Source organism: Chelonoidis abingdonii, chromosome 1 (genome assembly GCF_003597395.2).
Source record: "Chelonoidis abingdonii isolate Lonesome George chromosome 1, CheloAbing_2.0, whole genome shotgun sequence".
NCBI classification, from domain to species: Eukaryota; Metazoa; Chordata; order Testudines; family Testudinidae; genus Chelonoidis; species Chelonoidis abingdonii.
Genome location: NC_133769.1, coordinates 252,491,659 through 252,513,081, shown reverse-complemented (window position 1 = coordinate 252,513,081; position 21,423 = coordinate 252,491,659). Strand labels below are relative to the sequence as shown.

The 21,423-nt window shown below is 44.2% G+C and overlaps 1 protein-coding gene across 1 annotated transcript in view; it reads left to right on the top strand.

Annotated features, from left to right (window-relative positions):
• RFX8 (regulatory factor X8) overlaps window positions 1-21,423 on the top strand; it is a 47,922-nt gene that overhangs the window by 13,698 nt on the left and 12,801 nt on the right. Inside the window, exons 5-9 of the mRNA XM_032793957.2 lie at window positions 9,568-9,631; window positions 18,634-18,744; window positions 18,831-18,908; window positions 19,639-19,752; window positions 20,428-20,578. Of these exons, the coding sequence (XP_032649848.2) occupies window positions 9,568-9,631; window positions 18,634-18,744; window positions 18,831-18,908; window positions 19,639-19,752; window positions 20,428-20,578 (518 nt within the window). The remainder of the gene's footprint in view (window positions 1-9,567; window positions 9,632-18,633; window positions 18,745-18,830; window positions 18,909-19,638; window positions 19,753-20,427; window positions 20,579-21,423) is intronic.

Sequence of the window (21,423 nt, the reverse complement as noted above, 5' to 3'; positions counted from 1 at the left end):
ACTGGTGGAATGGGGTGGAATGGGGCTGATCAGCTACAGGCTCTGTAGCTGATCAACTAACAAATACTTACTCGGTGAATAAACAAATTGTTCTTAGAGAGTCCCAAATTCAAATAGTATCCATAGCTACCTATAGACATGGGTTTAGCCATCATGGGGAGCTCGCCTCCTAGTTCCTGTCTAGGAATGTGGCAAATAGGTGTCTCAGTCTGCAGCTCCCTTGTCCTCCAGGAAAAGGAGTAACAGTTCTAGTCACTGTACTCCTTAGCTTCTTCCTGTTGCAGAAACCACATCCAACTGGTACTGCCTCTGTTGCTGGGCTTGGCTTAGCCACAGGGGGTGCTGCTGTGTAACCGTGCCCGCAGCACCTGCTCCAGCAGCCTTTGTCTCTGGCTTATCTGCAGTTTGTTCCTCTCCCCTAAAACAAGCAGCTGAGACTGGACCTCAAGACCTGCAGATCTAGATGTTCTGCTGGAGGCTACCTGTTGGAAACTTTGTGTCATTACAGTGACTGTGGGACCCCCTCTTCCTTTTTCATCTCCCTGCCAAGAATATCCTTAGCCCCTGAAAAACAGTCTCTCCTTTGGTCACCCTGGTGATCAAGAGACATGCTCCAGGAAGAGGGCTGCTACCAAAATGACAATGTAGTGACCTCTTTCCAGTTTCAAGAGAGATATTTTGAGTTTTATAAATCTAAATAAATAAAATAAACTCATCTTCCTGGTTATAACAAAGAGAAATACAACAAACAGTGTGATCATGTTTGTCTTAATAGTATTAACACACTTTCACAGGCGTCCCCACTGAGTCCATTACTTTCTGAAATCACTATCATCTTACATATGGGGTCTAATAAAAGCTGATAAAAAACTGGTGAAATATTTCACTTTTTAAAAAAAAATTTTACATCAACATTTTCAAAAAATCCAAAAATTCCAACAAACTTTATTGCTATTTGTAACCCCCAAACCCTCAAAAACCATCACGAACATTTCATCATTTTTTAATAATTTAATTTTTTTGGCAAAATATATAATAAAAATATCAAAATATGAAAGACTGGAGTTGGAGATTTCCAAAATCTACTGTGATTAATTAATAAATTAACATAGAAGAAGATCTTAACATTTTCTTCTAAATAGCGAAAATTAATCTGGAATCTGCTATGGAATCTAATCTTAATACTCTTTCTATAAAACTGTTTATATTGCTCCTCCAACTGGAAAGAGTCTGAGGGCACGTCTACACTACGGGATAATATCGAATTAGCTAAAATCAGTTTTATAAAACTGATATTATAAATTTGATTTCATGCGGCCACACTAGGCACAGTAATTCGGCGTTGTGCGTCCATGGTCCGAGGCTAATGTCGATTTCTGAAGTGTTGCATTGTGGGTAGCTCTGTGCATACGTGGTGTAGCTTCTTCAGTGTATCCACATGTTTCCGCTCGTCTGCAGCCCCTTGGATTCTGGGTTTTGAATCTCATGTATTGTCACGGGTGGTTCTGGAGGTAAATGTCTCGTCAGTCATTCTTCCTCCGGGAAACATTCAGCGTCGCGACAATCTGATCTTCGGCCGCCCGTTGTTTCCCTGGTTGCCCTGGCACGATGCCATAGACGGCAAGTGCCAAGGCAGCCCAGTCCAGTGCACATTTTTTTTCAGGCATCTATGTGTACTGGATGCGCGACGCATGAGCACGAGCGCGATCGCTCAGTGCTACACAGCAGCTTCATTCTTGCATTTTGCATCATAGCAGAGAGATCGCGTTACAGTCGATTGCTAGTACCGTTTCTACTAGACCGTGTGGAGGCGTTAATCTGTCACATTGAAATTCGAACGGTTATCTCTCCCTTCTTACTGTCACTCTAGTGCATGGAGTTCCCAGTGGGCTGAAGATCGACGAGCCCTTAGCGCAACGCGTCTGTTCAAGGCGAACGCAAAAGCAAAATATGGATTGACTTCCGGTGCCTTTATGCGTTTCTAACCAGAAATTGGGAGTCTCGACGTTCTTGGCCTAGAATATAAGGGGCTGTGTTCAAGTGTATTAGTTGAGTAAACCAATCCCTGGTGCTTTGCAGACGAGCACAGCTGCTCTGTGTCGTATCAGAGGGGCGCCTCCGTGCAACTAACCGCCCACGATGTCTATCGTAGTCTATCTCGCTCTCCCGCATCTTCCTCTGGGGCTACGTTCATCTGGGCTCAGTGTTGGCCATTTGGTCGGTCATGACGTAATAAAGAAGCCCAGGAATAAGAACACTGATTGTTGACATAAAATGACTGGGGAGCAGACCTCCCGACCGCCGCGCGCGTGCTCCGGTGGACCTTCGCTGAGGGGTAGTCCAGGCAGGACATTAAGCGTGTGACCGTTGTGGGCACAAAGGACCAGAAAATGGGGAGCATGGACCCCCCTGTCCTTGATGATCAGGGTTGTATCTTAAAAATAGAGGGCACGATCGCGCATTGGCTGCCTGCTATGACTCAGGTCCAGAGTGCGATGGGGCTACGAAAGATCTTTTGTTTCTTTACTACACAGGAAAGAGAACTAGAGAGGATAGCCGGTCATGTCAGGATCCCACAGAAAGTAGGGGGCTGGAAGAATCGCCCCAGTATGTGCTGTGCATAGAAGCTGCGCTTAATAGCTGTCTCGTCTATTATCACTGGGAGCAATTAACCTCTTGGACTAATTTATACATGATACCGAAAACTAATCTTGAGAAAGTATTAATTTCTTATTTCAATACCAACGAAGACACATGTTTCACAATCATCCATTTATACGCAAAAACAAGTTCATAATTTGTATCTATGGCCCTACTAAGCTTCACTGACATCATGAATATGATCGTGATATACAGCCTAAATCCTTGAAAGTACTGTGATGCTTCCCAGGGGCAAAGCTGGAGACCCCGATGGAAAAATTAGCGGATGGTGCTGCACCCATGGCAGCCAGCTCCCCCCTCGTCTCCAGTGCCTCTCGACATCCCAGCTTAGCAGCCCTAGGACATATCAGACTTCCTCGCCCTTTCTTTTCAGCCACCTTCCCATGACCGTGGCTGCCAGGATCAGGTTACTAGTCCTGTGCTTACTGGGCGCACTGGCAGGAACCCGGGTTACTCCAGCACAAGAAGAGGAGGGAGGGAGGGAGAGGGAGGGGGAGCGGGCGAACTCAGGAAGGGGGAAGTTCAGGAACTGGGGTGACTGTGGAGCGTTCTTCACTGTGGTCAGGCATCGGGGCAGGTCTCAGCCAGGCGAGCCATTTTCAGTCACGATAGGGTGCACTGCGAAGAGTCAAGAATGTTTCTTTCCCTTTTCTTTCACGTGGTGGGGGGTGGTAAGAAGAACTGAGGAGGAGCAAGTGAGGCTTCACGTTGATGACTCCGACGCCAAGATCCAAGGGACCTGGGGGCCATGAGATTGGGGTCAGGAGAGGTGTGTGTTTGAACCCGCCCATATGAGCATTGGGGAGCTCAGCCAAGAATGCAGTATGTAGCTTTTCCCAGAGGAATGTCTGGGGTGGGTGGTTTTAAGGGGGAAAAGTGGACAGAGTCAGGTCCTTCGATAAGCACCCCTCCATCCATGAGTGTTCCATTTGAGTCTCGCTTCGGCCAGGCCCTCTCCCACGAGGTGTAACCCGGTGCCTTACAGCGCCGCGCCTGTGTATCCTGGGTTTTTTTTCAAACGCGTTTTGGCATTTCGTGTTCTGTACGGAGCTCCTGATAGAACAGGTTTGGGTTCTCCCACAAGTGATCAGATCCGTGATATACTGCCTGAGTTCATGCTGGGGAGTGCTCTTTTTTGGGAGCACTCAACATTGAGTCTGCTATCGCCACCTCCGTGCCATCGTTGCAGAGCCTCCCACGTGGGCATAGACGGATATGTAATTCAAATAGAGGTAGTTTCGCCGGTGGTGCTTTTCCTGTTTGATACCTGCCCTCGCTGTCAGTCTGCCATGGGAGTTCAGATTGCTGTCAGGTCAGCGCTGTCCACGTCGGTGCATCTTTGTTGAACTTAACCGCCGCCCCAGGCAGATGGCCAAATAATGACTATCGAATCACTTTGTCCCCGCTTCCACACGTAAGCCCATTGTCAAGAACTCCCTGATATGTTAATATCTGACACAATATGCTACTTACATCCTCCTCTGGTCTAGGGGTGGAGGGTTACCAATACCATGGAACTCCGATATCTAAGAGCCAACCTTAATTTCTCGAATCCCTTATACAGCGCGCAGGTATTAGCATAGTTCCTTGGTCTGCGGGTACAGCGTGTAGCGTCCAGCCGCTTGATTTTTTTCCAAAAATCGGTAGGCATACTTTAACCGGCCTCTTAATCAATTATGATAGACACGTTCAAGCAGTGGGAATAGATTCCAGGGTTCTCTGTCGCAAGTAAGGAAACTTGGTATGAAAGTGCCTGTTGTTTCATCTGCCCTCTCTCTGTTAGCTGCCACCTCTTTCTCTCTCCTCTCTTCCTTTCAAATGAGTTTCTTACCATTCTTCCCCCCTTTGCTTTTCTATTGGGGACTTATGGTGGTGTATCCGCTTAATAAGCCTCCCACGCATTTTTTTTCCCACTTTCCATAGGAGACCTGCCAGTTTAGCCTCACCCAAAATTTCATCAACGCAAAATCATTACAATGATTCTCTGGATCATCTTAGGCAGGAGAATGCATCAGTAAATCGTCTCATGGTCATAATGATTTTTGTCTCTTGTTATTCATCCTGCCCTAATTATCAATCCCCTTCACCTTTGGTTTACGTCACTTTCTTCTTTTTATTCGTATTCATTATCTTTCACTCACATCTTATAGGCATTGCACATAATATCTATGTCTTGATCCACGTTAAGTTCTCTGTCTCGGAATGGTCTGTGCAGACTATTAGGCAGAACTTGGCTCTTGTTCAGACCTGGATGTCCCCGTGTGAATCCAGTTTCTACTTTAGGGAATGGCGTAGGCAATCACAGCATTATCTTATTGCAAATTAAGACACCTATGATTGACACAACATTGAAGGTACTGTGAAATATTTTTAAATCATAAAATCGAGTATATTTCTCGCTAAACAGTACATCACATATATGGTGTAATTTTATCACATGTGTCTCAGACAGATCGAGACTAGGTGTTTTTTGCGACTTAATTAATCTTTTTGAGTTTCATCTTTCTAATACTGGGGCTGATGAAGCTTGTCCGTTTGTGAGAGTGATCATGCACAAGTTGTCTTGTATTTTTGCTACGTCTAGCAGCAGCTCTCAACAACTTTCTCGCGAGTGGTTGTCTCTGCACTGACCTTATGGTGAAGAGGTGGATCACACATATTCGGCCAGCACAAGAACCAAGGTATGCCCTATGCACTAAGCAGTGCACAGTTATCCTACTGTATGGTGCAAGGCAAGGCTTGTCATCTAACGTTGTATAACGCATAGTACCTCATAGACTAAGCGAGAACGTTAACAGGATCTGTTTAGCCATTCTGCAGTTATAAGTCTTCCCTTAGTCTAGATACTGAATTACTACTTTGTCATACTTTCTTATTGTGATAGATTCAATCTATATTCCATATAGTTTGTTTTGCGAAATCTGCCAGTACATAATTAATGAAACAAACCATCAAAGTATTTATGCATACTTAGCGACAGTAAATAAGATAACAGTACATAGAAGGCCAAAAGTACCTATCTGGAATTTACTGAACTTATTCTCTCCACTTTATGTTCTACTCCCTGACCGCCTTTGTTACTTTTTTCCGTGCTGATCAGAGCTCCACGCTGGGCAAACAGGAAATGTAATTCAAAAGTTCGCGGGGCTTTTCCTGTTTACCTGCCCGCTGCATCCGAGTTCAGATTGCTGTCCAGAGCGGTCAGTGGTGCACTGTGGGATACCGCCCGGAGGCCAATAATGTCGATTTCCGTCCACACTAACCATAATCCGATATGTTAATATCGAATTTAGCACTACTCCTCTCGTTGGGTGGAGTACAGAAATCGATTTAAAGAGCCCTTTATATCGATATAAAGGGCGTTGTAGTGGACGGGTACAGCGTTAAATCGATTTAACGCTCTTTAAATCAATTTAAACACGTAGTGTAGACCAGGCTTGAGAAAGGCCTCTGAAAAGGCTCTGTTTCATCTGCCTCTCTTTTACCTGCCACCCTCTTCTTCCTCCTTTCCCTTCAATCTTCCTTTTCCCCTTTTTCAGGCCTATGGTATTATCCCTTCCCCACAATTTCTTTCCCATTTCAACTGCAGTTGCCCCCCAATTCTCCACCAAAACACATTAACAGGAATGAATAAATATCAGATGATCTTGTTGTTACTCATCCTCCCCTTCCTCTACCACTTCCTTTTCTTTCTTTCCTTTTCACTTGCATCTTGAACTTATTTAGATGGTAAGTGCATTAGGGCAGGAACTTGTCTTGTTCTGTGTCCCGTGTGATGCGTATCACACTTTTGGGTACTGGATAAATAAAAATAATATTTGCTAACAGTACAGTCACATATATGTTAATTTTTCCATGGCAGAGATCAGACGGTGTTTACACTTAATTATCTTTGAGCTTTCATCTGGCTGTTGAGCTGTGGGAGAGTGCTGCCACTTGTCTGTTTCTAGGCAGCAGCAGCTCTCACACTCGCATGTTGCCTGACTGACCTTAATGAAGGGGGGCAGCACAAGAACAAGTATGCTATGCCAGCCAGCCTATTGAGCAAGAGCACAGCTTATATGTGTTACCATAGTAGCAGCAGCAGAAGATACAGCTGGTTACCTTCTCAGAGCAGGAACTGAAAATACTCTTCTTTTTTTTACATATTTAGAAATCTGCCAAATTAACAAAATAAATGACAGGAAATACTCTAGTTCTAAGTTTCTTCATTTCTTCACTCACCAGCTTAAAAAACTCTGGATTCTGGGATAGTGTTGGCATTAAGGCATTAAGCATATTATTGAACATACGTAGTGTTACGGTCATGGCCCATAATGGTCACTGATCAACAATTTCCATTTTTCCAGCAGAATGGAGCTTTCATGGCAGATCATAGTGGCAGAGGGAACGGTGATCTCTCAGGTGGCTAGATCCACCTTTAAAACCATGGATGATTTTAAATATCAGGACAGAGACCTTGAATTGGCCTCGGTTCTTAATGAGAAGCCAGTGCAGACAGCAGGGTGATAATGTGTTTTCAGTGACTTGTGTTTTTAAGGCCTGATCTACACTGAAAAGTTGATTCAGCATATTTATATCAGGCAGGGCTTTGAAAAAAGAGTGCTTCTGTCAGCTTAGGGTCTGTCTATACTTAAACCACTACAGCAGTAGTTCTCAACCAGGGGTACGCATAGCCCTGGGGTACGCAGAGGTCTTCCAGGGGGTACATCAACTCATATAGATATTTGCCTAGTTTTACAATAGGCTACATAAAAATCACTAGCGAAGTCAGTACAAACTAAAATTTCATACAATGACTCTGTACTGCACTATGAACCATGCACTGAAATGTAAATACAATATTTATATCCCAATTGATTTGTTTTATAATTATATAGCGAACATGAGAAAGTACGCAATTTAGCACTAATAGTGTGCTGTGACACTTTTGTATTTTTATGCCTGATTTTGTAAGCAAGTGGTTTTTTTTAAGTGAGGTATAACTTGTGGGTACGCAAGACAAATTAGACTCCTGGAAGTGGTCTGGAAAGGTCGAGTGCCATCCACTGCTCTACAGTGGCACAGTTGTAGCTGCTGCTCTACCGCTTCAGCGTACACTATCTAGGCCGATGGGAAGGGTCTCCTCTTGGTGTAGGTAATCCACTTCCTCACAAGATGGTAGCTAGGTCAATGGAAGAATTTTTCTGTTGACCTAATGCTGTCTACTCCAGGGGTTATAATGGCATAGCTATGTCTCTCAGGTAGAGTTGCCAATCCAAGATTGACCTGGAGGCTCCAGGAATTAAAGATTAATATTTAATTAAGATTGTTATGTGATGAAACCTCCAGGAATGTGTCCAACCAAAACTGGCAACCTTACTTTAGGGATGTGGATTTTTCATATGCCCAAGAGACTTAGATATTCTGATGTAAGTTCCCATTGTAGACCATCGCTCAGATAATTTTGTTCGGGGAGTTTTGCTAAACTGACAGAAAAACCCTTTCATCAAAGTAGGCTGCAGCTACACTACAGGGCTATGCTGGCACAGCTATAATGACATAGTAAATTGGTATAATCTCTGTAGTGAGTGACTAATATGCCCTCAGCTGGGGTGGCTCCAGGCCCCAGCACACCAAGCGTGTGCTTGGGGCGGCAAGGCACAGGAGGCACTCTGCCGGTCGCCGCAAGGGCGGCAGGCAGGCTGCCTTTGGCGGCATGCCTGTGGAGGGTCCGCTGGTCCCGCGGCTTTGGCAGACCTCCTGCAGGCATGCCTGCGGAGGGTCCACTGGTCCCACGGCTTTGGTAAGACCTCCCGCAGGCGTGCCTGCGGGAGGTCTGACGAATCCGCCGGACCAGCGGACCCTCCGCAGGCAAGCCACCATGCTTGGGGCAGCAAAATGCCTAGAGCTGCCCCTGGCACTAAGTAGATATGCTGCTGCATTTTCCATGGTTTGAGTTATTTCAGGGTGGTGGCTTTCTCCCTACACACGAGTTGCAGTAAGCAAATCTTGAGGTCACAAATGCATGGATCAACATCATGAGGTCTGGACAGTCCTAACACAGCTTCTGGGCAGCCATAAGTGGAAGTGTACTTTTTACACAACCGTGACTATGCTCCAAAAACACTGAGGAGTCCAAAAGGACCCAAAACTATGAAAGTTCTTCAAAATGCTTCCCTCTTCCTGTCAGTATTACATCTCTCTTATCTGTGATCAGCTTCAGCCAGCCAACCACAGAGAGAGCTGGAAGGTGGTGTTGTTTACAGTGGCTGTAAAACAGGTAGAGCTGCATATTTTCTGCACATTCGTGGCATTTCAATCTATGTTGTCAAACAAACTTCCTCAATTTGTTCATATAAATATTGAGTAGGATGGACTAGGGCTGAGCCTTGTGGGACATCTCAGATGCATTACAAAGCTGAAGATCCAGTTCTCACTCTGAACAATTTACAATCTAAATTGACCATAATGGGGGGAGGAAGGGATGGGATGTACAATCAAAGTGATCAAGATGGTAAAATGGGCCCCTTTCATTATTTACATGTGTGTACTTCATTTGTGTGTTTGTTTCAATGGAGTTGCATCCACTAATGTGAAATAATGAATTTGGCACAGGAAGCTGAAAAAATCTAATCACCCACCTTTGCATTTTAAAATGGTCTTTTTGTTGATTTTATTTGCATAATGATTTTTGAATTACGATCTGAGAGATCAACCCATTTAGAAAATCAATGAATAAACTAAAAGTCATGGGATGGTGTGGCAAGAGGGAGAGGGTTTTTTTTTAATTATTATTATTACACAAATGGTTGTGTCAATCCTAGTCTGATAACCTAGCTAAGCAGAGATCATTTTCATACTAAAGACCTAAGAAGCCAACAGTTTTTAAAATTGGCTTTATATGTTATGTGTATTCCACCACAGTGGGGATGGTTCCAGTTCTGAGGATGCAACAAATTATGAGAGCAACGGCTACAGAAAAGGAACGGTGAGTATCAAATAAAGTGGATTTACTACAAAACTGAAAGATCAATAACGGTTTAATGAGCTAAAACTGTCACACGTTATGTCTTAGTGAAATGCAGCCTGCCCATAATACCCTTTAAAGTAGTTTGTCTCTGTGCATAGGCTCATTAGCTGGTTACTGTTTTTTTGCTTATTTACTGGTTAAATATTTTTGGTCACCTCACTGTCTGCCCAAATCATTAGCTCGGCTTAGTGTGGAAGCTGTGGCTATCAAAGCCCAGGTTGTGTCTATCAGTGTCAGTAGGACATGGACTTCCCTGTGCAGGCCCACGCTTGTAGACTCATTTCCACGAAACATCGGGCTGCTGAGCCAGAGTAGTACTATTCAAGGAGACTGTACTGGCATAACAAGAATTCAAGTATTGCCAAAGGATTAAAAAAAAAAAAAAGACCCTTTCCACCATTAGGGTCTGATGTGAAGCTCACCTACTAGTGCGGATGTTTCTGAAATAACACTGCTGGGAGTTGTCTTGACATTGGAATTCTTGGTAGTCTGCCAACAGGATGTGACCAATATGAGAACCCTGATTAAACTGAGGGAAAGGAGTGTGGATGTATCTCTTATTTTTATAGAGCACTCGGATATAGCAATGAGTGTATTACAAGTGTATGCAATGATAATAGATGAAAAACATGCAGACACAGGACAATATTATATCCAGTGACCTCAGCAGCAGAGCCAGCTATACTTAAGATTATTTAGAATGTCATTATTATGAAATTTGTGTTAGTATGTCTACACTGTAGTGTAAGCCCAGGTGCAAGGCTAACCCCACTTGTGTTGACACTGCGATTGAGCTAACCCAGGCTAAGGCCCTGGACCCTGCAGGGCTGGAAGGTCCAAGCTTGAGTCAAGCCGGGACCCAGGGCCCAAACCCTATTGCTTTGCAGTGTAGCCACAACCCTGCTTGACTCAGGTCCAGAAGTATCCTACAGTTCCACGTGACAACTTCCTTAGTCCTCTGTATCCCAACAATCTACAATCCACTCTTCTGAAAATGAAAGCCCTCACCCTAACTCTTTTGGCAAACAGCAGCATCTTAGGTTGGCATTAACCCATTCTGTTCTGATCACCGATCTGTAAGCCCACTATCAGAGAACCTCCTGGGTTTGCAATGGAGAGTGAACCGATCAAGCTTTTGCAAAGCGAGATGCTTCCTGGTGATGTGCAGGGTGGACAGTAAAGTTTTCTCACAGTGAGCTGTAGTCCTAGGGTAGAGCAGACACATTCGGGTGAGGTGGGAGCAGCAGGGACTCTGGGATATGGTTACTTTTACTTGGGTATGCGCATTGCAGTGTGGACCCCAGAGTCCTAGGTTTCAGCATAGGTTAGAAAAGTCTTAACACAGAGTTTAAATACAGTGTAGATGCTCAAGCGCAGGGTTCCCTAACACAGGTCAGCTGACTCGAGTCCCACAAACCCTGGATTTACGTTGCAGTGTAGACATACCCATAGAAAAGGTACATAGGATACACATATCACTAAATACATTCTGTGAAAAGAAATGTATATTCTTTAGGGCTCAGGATTTCTAGCCAGCCCATCCCTGTTTCTTTTACACACCCCTACCATCCGGTGAATAGGTGAGGTGTCACAGTCCCAGGTTTAGCTGCCTCTAGCCATCGCCTATCTGTGGGTGGCAACCTGCATTCCTTGCCCTCCAGAGCAGAGTTTTAGGGTTGCAATTCCCTTACAATCCACTGTACTTACTCCAGCAATCTGAGATTATGCAATGCCTGCTCTGCTCTCTCCCAGGTGTTCTTGTAGGGTTTACCAGTGATCATCCAACTTTCACAGAGCACAGTATATTTATTTAGGACAAAAGCATTACAGAGAAAATGAATCATAAATGAACAAACAGTCTATATCAGGGGTCAGCAACCTCTGGCACGCGGCTCGCCAGGGTAAGCACCCTGGCAGGCCGGGCCAGTTTGTTTACCTGCCGCGTCAGCAGGTTCAGCCCATCGCAGCTCCCACTGGCCGCGGTTTGCTATCCCAGGCCAATGGGGGTGGCGGGAAGCCGCGGCTAATGCATCCCTCAGCCTGCACCGCTTCCTGCAGCCCACATTGGCCTGGGACAGCGAACCCCAGCCAGTGGGAGCCGCGATGGGCCGAACCTGCTGACGTGGAAGGTAAACAAACTGGCCCTCCCGCCACGGTGCTTACCCTCGCGAGCTACGTGCCAGAGGTTGCCAACCCCTGGTCTACATACATGCCAAGCTTACCAGATGTCACTCATCTTCTATATGTAGACCCTTCCAGCGGGGTTTTGCCCTCTTGGTTAAAATCTCATGTCTGTTCATGGATTGAGTGAGGAAGCATGTTGTCCCCCAAGTCCCCTCATCCTCCCTCACTCTCACCTCTGCCCCTCTCCCGGCTGCCCCAGTCTACTCAGGGCTCAGGCTGCTTCCTTTTCCAATTCTCCATTCTTTGCCTGCTGGGCTTCTTGAAGCTGGTCAAAACTTGCATATGCAGTTCCCTCCAGGGGGCGTTACTTTTGCATAGTTGTTTATGTATGCATTAAATACCCCATCAGCTTCTCTCCAGCTCCAAAACATGCACTGCCATGCTCAGTCTTCATCAAGGAAGTTTATTTCCTTAACAGAGATAGAAAACAAACAGAAAACAGTCTTTTACTCAATCCTTTGCCCCAGGCTTCAGGGCCACCCTTGCCAGGGGTCTCTGGCACTCCAGTGCCTGGCAGCTTCCCAGTCTCAACCAGCTCCGCTCTCTTTTTGGAGCAACAGCCCCAGAGATGCTTCCCACAGCCCCTGGCCCCTTGCACCAGGGACCCACCTCAGGAGCTAGCTCCACTTCAGTGTGGGCCTCCCCTCCCCAGGGCAGAACATATCTCAATCAATCTCCCCTAGTTCCCCACTAACAAACCCTTCATAGACCCAGGGAGAGCCCAGCCCTCTTTAACTGGCTGGACTGGGTTTAGTTGTTCTGGTCCAGGGGAGCTGGGCTTAATCTATCCACAGAAGCCAGCTACCCTGTGACACCCTCCAGTGATTTAATTTCCTGCAGGAAGATCTGTGATCCTCCCCTATGGAGTCAGAATTGAATCCCCTAGCTCACAGAGCTATATATAGAATTTATAGATATAATACTCTATGAAGAACCCATGTGCATATAATATCCGGCACATCTCAATAAAATATTCTTTGAAGCTTCTGCACTATGATACTCCTTGGGGATACCCAAGGTTGTGAGGCACCTCACTGCCACCTGGCCTTAACATGAAGCAGTTTTGTGTTTGCCTGCTGTGGATCAGCTCCCTGAAACCAATAGCCTCTGGCATCACAAGCACTTCCTACCTTTCAGGCCTCTGAGGGCCTTGCTCACTCTCTGCAGGGAGTGACAGGCACCACCAACCACTGCGTCCTCCAAATGTTTCCTGCAGTGTCTAGCCCTTTACTCACTGAACACACACACAATTACGAGGCCAGCTGTTTCCAAAGGAACAGTACACACCAGCTTTAAAGATTCAACATAGAATCATCACTTTACCTAACCCCAGCACTTAGATGTATTCATAGTGAAAACAAGAATAAGTTTATTAAAGAATAAAGATTCTATACACTTTTATAGACTGTAAGATCAGAAAGGACCATCATGATCATCTAGTCTGACATCCTGCACATTGCAGACCGCAGAACCTCACCCAAGTCCTCAAATCATGATTTAAAGACTTCAAGTTACAGCGAACCCTCCACTGACTCCAGTTTAAGTCTGCAAGGGACCCAGACCCCATGCTGCAGAGGAAGGCAAAAAAAAAACAAAATAGGGTTTCTGCTAATCTGACCTGGGGAAAAATTCCTTCCCAACACAGAATATGGTGCTCAATTAAGTGGGTTTTCACCCACGAAAGCTCATGCTCCAATATGTCTATTAGTCTATAAGGTACCACAGGACTCTTTGCTGCTTAATTAGATCCTGGGCTTATAGGCAGACCCACTAGCTGGACTCCCGGGAAAGAATTCTCCCTAGTAATTCAGAGTCCTCCCTGTTTTGTGTCCCCTCTCTGGCCAGTGAGGATGTTTGCTATTAGCAGTCGCAGATAGGCCACATGTCATTGTAGGCAACCTCATCATACCATCCCCTTCATAAACTTATCAAGAAACAAGTTAGATTTTTTACCCCCACTGCTCCCCTTAGAAGGCCGTTCTAGAACTTCACTCCTCTGATGTTTAGAAACTTTCATCTAATTTCAAGCCTGAACTTGTTCATGGCCAGTTTATATCCATTTGTTCTTGTGTCAATTTTGGTGCTCAACTTTTACTCCTCTCCCTCCCTGGTATTTATCCCTCCACTGTATTTTAGAGAGCAATCATATATCCCCTCAGCTTTCATTTGGCTTGGCTAAACAAGCCAAGCTCCTTGAGTCTCCACTCATAAGGCAGGTTTTCCATTCCTCTGATCTTCCGAGTAGCCCTTCTCTGCACTAGTTTGAATTAATCTTTCTTAAACATGGGAGACCAGAATTGCATGCAGTATTCCAGATTAGGTCTCACTAGTGCCTTGTATAATGGTATTAACACTTGTCTCTTCTGGAAATACCTCACCTGATGCATCCTCGGACTCACTAGCCTTTTTCACAGCCACATCACATTGGCAGATCATAGTCATCCTGAGATCAACCAATACACACAGGTCTTTCTCCTGCTGTCACCCCCAACTGATACATCCCCAGCCTATAGTAAAAATTCTTGTTGTTAGGCCCTATTACTCATGGGGGAATTCTGCATCACTGCACACAGGGCCATCCCTAGCCATTTTGGTGCCCTACGCAGCTCCCCCACGATACAGTCATTATACTGTCAGTATCACCTACCTGACCTATCATTGGTATCGGCACTATCTTTCCTCTTGATGTCCATTATCCTACTTCTGTTGTTCCTTTCTCCATTGCTATATCCTTTCTTACTTGAGTTTCCTCCCATTCAGTATTACAATCAGGTGTAGAGAATACATGAACATCTCCCAGCTGTCTCCCCCAGATACCTAGTTTGAAAGTTCTTTTGATCAGTTGTGCCAACCTCTATCCCAGAAGTCTGTTTCCCTCCCTGCTCAGGTGGAGTTCATGCCATGAGAATAGTCCTCTGTCCATGAATGCTTTTCGTGATCAAATACCCCAAAGCCCTCCTTATAACATCACTGCCTGGCTATCATCGTAATGGTTGATCATCATATTGTTGTCTCACCTTCATTCTCCTCCTCTAGGGACAGGTAGAATCCCACTCAAGATCACCCGAGACTCCATTTCTTAAAGTGTCTTACCCAGCCTGGCATAATCTCTCTTGATGCGTTCCAGCAAGAATCTAGCGGTATCAGTTGTTCCCATGTGAAGGACAGTGGATTCTTCCCTGCTTCATTAGGATTCTCTTCAGCCCCAGATCCACATCCCATGTTTTAGCTCCCAGCTGACAGCACACCCTTCCATTTTCCAGATCATCTCTGGTGACAGGCCTGTCTGTTCTTCTTAACAGGGAGTCCCTTATTGTTTGTGATTCTCTGGTATTCCTCATTCTGTTCTTTCTGGCTGCAAGTCCTCTTATTTTTTGCTCTTCCTTGCAATCTTCCATGAGTTGTCCCCTATCCTTCTGGGGCTCCAAACCCTGGCAATCTGCATTTACTGTTCCTCTCTTCTTGTAGGACTAGCCACTCTTCTCTTCTTCTTTGCCCTCCCACCTTCTGTTGCAGCCTGCTGTGCTCTTCATTGTACAACTCAGCAAACCTGTTCCTGAACTCTATTTCTCCTTCACAAGCTGATCTTTCCCTCTGCCTGGTTCTCATAGTCCCATGCTTTCGCTGGCACTTTCCTCATCCACCAGTCTACCCTCACAGTTCTCCAATCCAGCTTGCATCTGTGAATCTTGAATTTTCCCTTCAGCCTCCTCTTGCCTTCCCTTCATTCTCTGCTCGAATTCCAGTTGAAACTCAACCATTGTTTTTGTCTGTGTCTCCAAACCTTAGCTCTTCTCTTCCATCAGCTTTATCAGGTGGCCCTTCATACAAGCAAAGCACTTTTTGGGTACCGTCTCCAGGATAATGTACATCACACAGCTTCTACATTCCAGTCATCTTCATTGTCTCTTCCATTTCCTGGGTCACTACCACTGCTGCCTCTGTCACTGTCATACCCTTCCTCCTAAACTTCTGTCAAGGAAAACAAAAAAAACAAATCCAACTAAAAAAACCCACAAACCCCATTTCCCCCCAAAAACCACACCACACACAAAATAAAAAGACCACCACTTACTACCTCACCCAAACTCCTACTCCCCTGTGTTCAGCTCTGTTGGCTGGCTTCTGGGCCTTTGCTTCTATGCTCGTGGCTGGCTGCTTGGCTGCCTTTATAGGCCCCCTAATCAGGGCTCTGCTGTGGTCAAAGGCTCTGCTTCTTTCACAGCACACTGCTATCTACAAGTCTTTGCAAACTGAAAACAAACAAACAAAAAACAAAACAGCAAGCAAAAAGCAAGCAAACAAACAAACTCTCAAGAACTGGATTTAGGGGCAGGCGATCCAGACAAACTTCTGAGGTGCTGGGCTTGGGGGCACTGGGCTCAGAAATTTAACAAATGGAGGGAAAAGAGGGTGCTGAAGACGATCCTCACCTGAGGTGCCATTTGGTCTCAGGCCGGCCCTGAGGCCTGCCTCTCTTCTCCTCTAACAGATTGCCATTCAAAATCCCTTATTTTCAGCTATTTGCTGACTCCTATGCTGCTGCTCAAGTAATAATGAGTAAGAATATTGGAAATAAATGGTTACGTATCAAACAAAATCATAAACTTTCTGGAAACTAAACTTTAACAGGTTACTCTAGTCTAAAGAAGCTTATCTCACCCAAAGTTCTCCCCAGTGTTTTCAACCAAGCCTAGTTGAGACCCCTTTATCATAAAGCAAAATCATTATCCTTTTAGTTCCTCAGTGAAGAGTGTCCACCTGTAATGATCTTCAGTCATGGGGAGTGTTGCCTAGTAGTCAGAGACTTAGGCCCTTTGACCTGCAAAGAAGGTTTTGTTAGGGGAGCCCAGGCCCTGCCACTCCACCAGACTCCAGCACAGGGCCTCTGAAGGCAATAAAAGGGTCTGACACCCATGAGTGCTTTAAGGCTTCCCTCCCTGGACCATTCCCTGCCACCCTACTATTGTCCAAAGTTCGGCATCTCTACAAGAAAGTATGAAGGGGGTCAGCTCACCACTTGGCACCTCTTCGCTGCCAGGCATGGCATGGTAACTCTTTTTCTCTCTTCTCATGCCTTGGCCTCTGGCCAGGTCAGTTCCAAGTCTCACCCCTTCAGGTCAAATACAGGGAATCCACACAAATCAATGGAGTTAGTAATGTGTGAGAGGGGGAAATGCCTCCCTCTCAGGGTCTATCAGAAGTCGGTCCTCTCTTGCCTCACGGAGGGACCTTCAGGCAGCTGTGGATGGGAGAGATCTTGCCTTCCCTCAGTCCTTTCTTCAGAAGCTGCAAGGTGATGAAGGTCCTTTTTCTTCCCTGGCCTGCCTCCAAGTGAGCTGTTTTGGTCCCTTTTAGTTCCTCGCAGGGCCTCCCGGGGCGAGGAGGCAAGTGGGGAAATTTGCCCCAGGCCCTGCAGGGGCCCCCATGAGAGTTTTTTGGGGCCCCTGGAGCGGGGTCCTTCACTTACTCCGGGGGTCCCAGAAAACTCTCACGAGGCCCAGACCCCTGGAGCTTCCACTCCGGGTCTTCGGTGGCAACTTGGCGGCGGGGGGTCCTTCCACTCTGGGACCCGCCACTAAAGTGCCAGGTCTTCGGTGGCAATTCGACAGCGGAAGCCCCCCGCCACGGGTCTTTGGGGCACTTCAGCAGCGGGTCCTGGAGCGGAAGGACTCCCTGCCGCTGAAATACCACCGAAGCGGGGACCCCCGCCGCCGAAGACCCCAGGTCCCCTGAATCCTCTGGGCAGCCCTGATTCTTCGTCCAGTCTGTGAATCTCTTGCTGGTCTGGCAGGGCAGAGCTGGCTGATCCCAGAGCAGCTCCTTAACCCCTTATCCAGTGCAAGACTTGTATACCCATCACACTCCCCATAAATACTCCAGAAAACCTGTGATCTGTACTACCAGATAAGGTTCTCTCCCCACTGCTGTTTTTCTCTTCCTGTCAATTTCTTTCTGATGTCCCCATAATCCTTCATTTGCATTTAGTTCAGACTGGTGGTGGGAGACCCATTGTGAATGAGACGATATTCAATTTACATGTAAACGGATGGATGGGTATACGTCTCTTGTCTGACAGAAAACCTGTTCTTTCACCTTTGCTGGTGACCACTATTTTTTATGTAGACTTTAAGAACATATTTTCAGCTCCTTACATATACATATACAATTCACAAAATTATTGATGACCAGTGTGACACTGGCTTTTATTTGAGATCTTACATGACACACTTTTGTGAGCTAGAATGTACGTCAGGTCTCAGTGATCTCTGTAATCCCTCTGCATCTCCTTGCTGGTTGGCACTAAGAGGTTCCTGAGTTCCATGCACTTCTAAGGTCTCACATCTGGCGCAATAGGTATTGGGACAAGAATTCCCATGGAGAAATAGATGAGTTGCTTTGACAATACTGTTTATATAACATATAAACACACTAAGACCCAGATTTTTAAAAGTATGTAGATGTTACTTTGCTCAGTGTCACAATGCCTAACTGGTTTAGGAGCCCAAGTCTCATTTTCAAAAGGAATTTAGGCACTGGGGAATCTAAATCCTATTGACTGTTGAAGGTATTCAGGCTCCTAAATCAGTTAGGTGTTGTGATGCTGAGCACAGCAATGCCTAAATACCTTTATAAATCTGGGCCTGAGTGCCTTTAATATAATGTGAAATGTTAGTAAGAAAAATATGTTCTTCTTTTATTAACATTTTATTGTTTGAATTTAAAAATCTAACAACGTGACTGTTTAAAAAAGCAAGCCTTTAAATTGTTTCCAGTCTGGTATCAGTTTGCAGACAGAGAAGGACAAATTTGGATCCCCTTTGCCTGAATTCAAGAGATTTTCTTCTTGGGAGCAAGAGTTAGGAAAGACACACTCATATAAAATAGTAAGTTTAGCCATTCAGTAATCAAGAAAATTAGCTCTTGGCCTGTGTGATTCTTTTGCAGACTCTTTTTTGTTTGCATTCTCTAGGTTGCATTGCTTGCTGATGAGTATTGTAACTACTGTCAAGATGTTTTACAGAACTTGAGGAACAAAGAACTTGACAGGGTATGCCATTGTTTTAACAACATATCTGTAAATATGAGTATTGGTGATTTATTTAGATGATAAAAACTGATTGCAATAATAAAATTATTTCCATATAGTTCACTTTCTTTATGTCAGGTGATGATTATTTATATGCAAAGTGAGCACTCAGTTAAATCATTCTGGAATACTTTATTAACATAATACACTTAACGTGTTCCAAAGGCCAAACTATTTAGGTGCCTAACTCTCATTGAATTTAAAATGAGTTTGAATTTAAATACTTTGCAAAGGACAGATGCTGACTTCTGAAAGAGGAAAAAATGCTTGGTGGATCTCAGAACACTATAAGGAGAACAAGATTTATATCTACCAAACTTTGCCTTAGTTTTTGGCTGATTTGTGTTTAAACATGGGTTGGTTGTGGGGTGATTTACAGAACTGTTCTTGAGAAAGGCCTACTTCATATTCAGCCAGTTATCCCCATATCTGGGGCCATATTTACGCTACTGCTTCTTTTTTCTTCAATTTTGATTCTTCCTTTTAAGGTTTAACTGGCTCCCCCTAGGCTGCTCTAACCTGGGCCTGAACTAGGGCTAGGATGGAGCCAGGAAGAGAACAAAGGAACCACTATCAGCTCCATCAGAGCTCCTCTCTCTGCTGCACTGGGGAGTGCTGTGTTGTTTGCATTCAGTTTAGCATTCCACAAGTGCAAATATAAGGAAAATTAACTAAGGAATTTGTGCAATAGGTGGAAGACCTTATCACATCATTCTGGAAGTCTTTGCAGCCTGAAACAATAATGCTTATGTCACTGCCAGATATATGCCAACTGTTTAAATGCTATGATAGACAGCTGTTCAAGGTACCGTAGACACAGATTTGTTTATTGCAATTATTTTGCTATCTGTTCACATCTTTTCAGTAATTCTATTTGAGACAGAATCACAGTTCTTTATTATGCATCTGTACCCAGAAATACCACCTGAATCTTAAGTCTGTTCTTCGTACTCTATGTTGAAAATCTATGGCTGAGGTTTTTGGATGAGCCCATTGGAGTCTGACACCCAACTCTCACTGAATTTCCATAGGCTCCTTTAAAAGATCCAGCCTACATCAGTGGAATTTGCTCTTATGACCTTGGGCTATTTTAACATGAGGTTGCATGTGATTGATGAAGAATGAACATTGGATTGGTGCCATTTTTAAAAAACACCAAACCTATGTTGTTCCTTTGACAGCAGTATATACTTTTAGTGAAACTTCCATATTGAAACGTATAGTTCTTCATTCATAAGAATTTACCTTTTACCTGAAACAAGCCATTATAATAATGTTTGATAACTAAATAAAGAAATTGTATTTAGGCTTCTACAGTTAGGATCTGTTCCTACTGCCATTAAAATCAATGAGAGTGGAAGTAGGAACAGGCTCCTAGTATTATGCAGATTTAGGCCATAAATATAATTTTGTCTTATGATTCTAGAAGCATCCGTAGCAAGCCAAAATAATGTAGTTTCCCTATGAACCTCTGTTTCAGGAAATGGAGAGCATTCTGCTTGATGACTTCCTAGAAGATGTCACTATACAATATTTGAAGTCAGTCAGATTGTTCAGTAAAAATGTTAAACTCTGGCTGCTTACTGTTTTGGAAGATTTTCCACTCTTACTACGAATGTCCAAAATCAAAGGTATTCATGAGTAATAGAGAAATTATAAGTGGATGGATAGATGGATGGATAGAAATTGTTCAAAGCTTTGTAACAAATCTATTTTTAAACTTCATCTACAGTGGAAAGAAGACTGTTACTAAACCATTTTAAAAATATGATTTTAAAAACTTTCAGGAGGCATGATTTTGATACCTGTGAGGATTAATTTGGTTACAACAAAAAATAAGTAGTCTCAAACAATTTGTAAAAACAGTTTTAACCAAATTATGTCCAGTCAATGCTAAACCATGCTAAGTAAGAGTGTTTATAAAACTTTTTGGAAAACCAGTGCCTTGGCATGGTCTCTTTGGCGGTGTCGATGATTATGAATAATGTGCAGAGACGGTAGATCATAGTTAGAACTAGCTGAAACTGACAGCAAGGTCTATCCTAAAGTTATAGTATATCACCAGCATTTTGGTAAACAAACTCAGTTACTGAGTACAACTTTACAAACAACAGATAAATAGTGATACCATTTTGTAAGCTGTAACAAACTTCAAAATTCCTATTCATTTATGAAATTATATGCAGAGTTAGTGGCATCATCTATTATTAAGGTTGCCCAACACTTCCAATTGTGAGACCCTGTTTTCAGTTTCTTATAACTTTGCTGAACTTTAAAATTTTGAGTTGAAATTTTCCATGCTAGGTGATTGCTTCCAACTGAATTTTCTTGGAAAAAATCAGGGGGAACAGTTCAATCATTTATGAGAACAAAGCTAGGAGAAAATATGTTGTTTTGCCCATTTTAAAAAATCGGAAGCATTTTCTTTCTTTATTATTAATTATTATTATTATCAGTCATCATCATCATCAACATC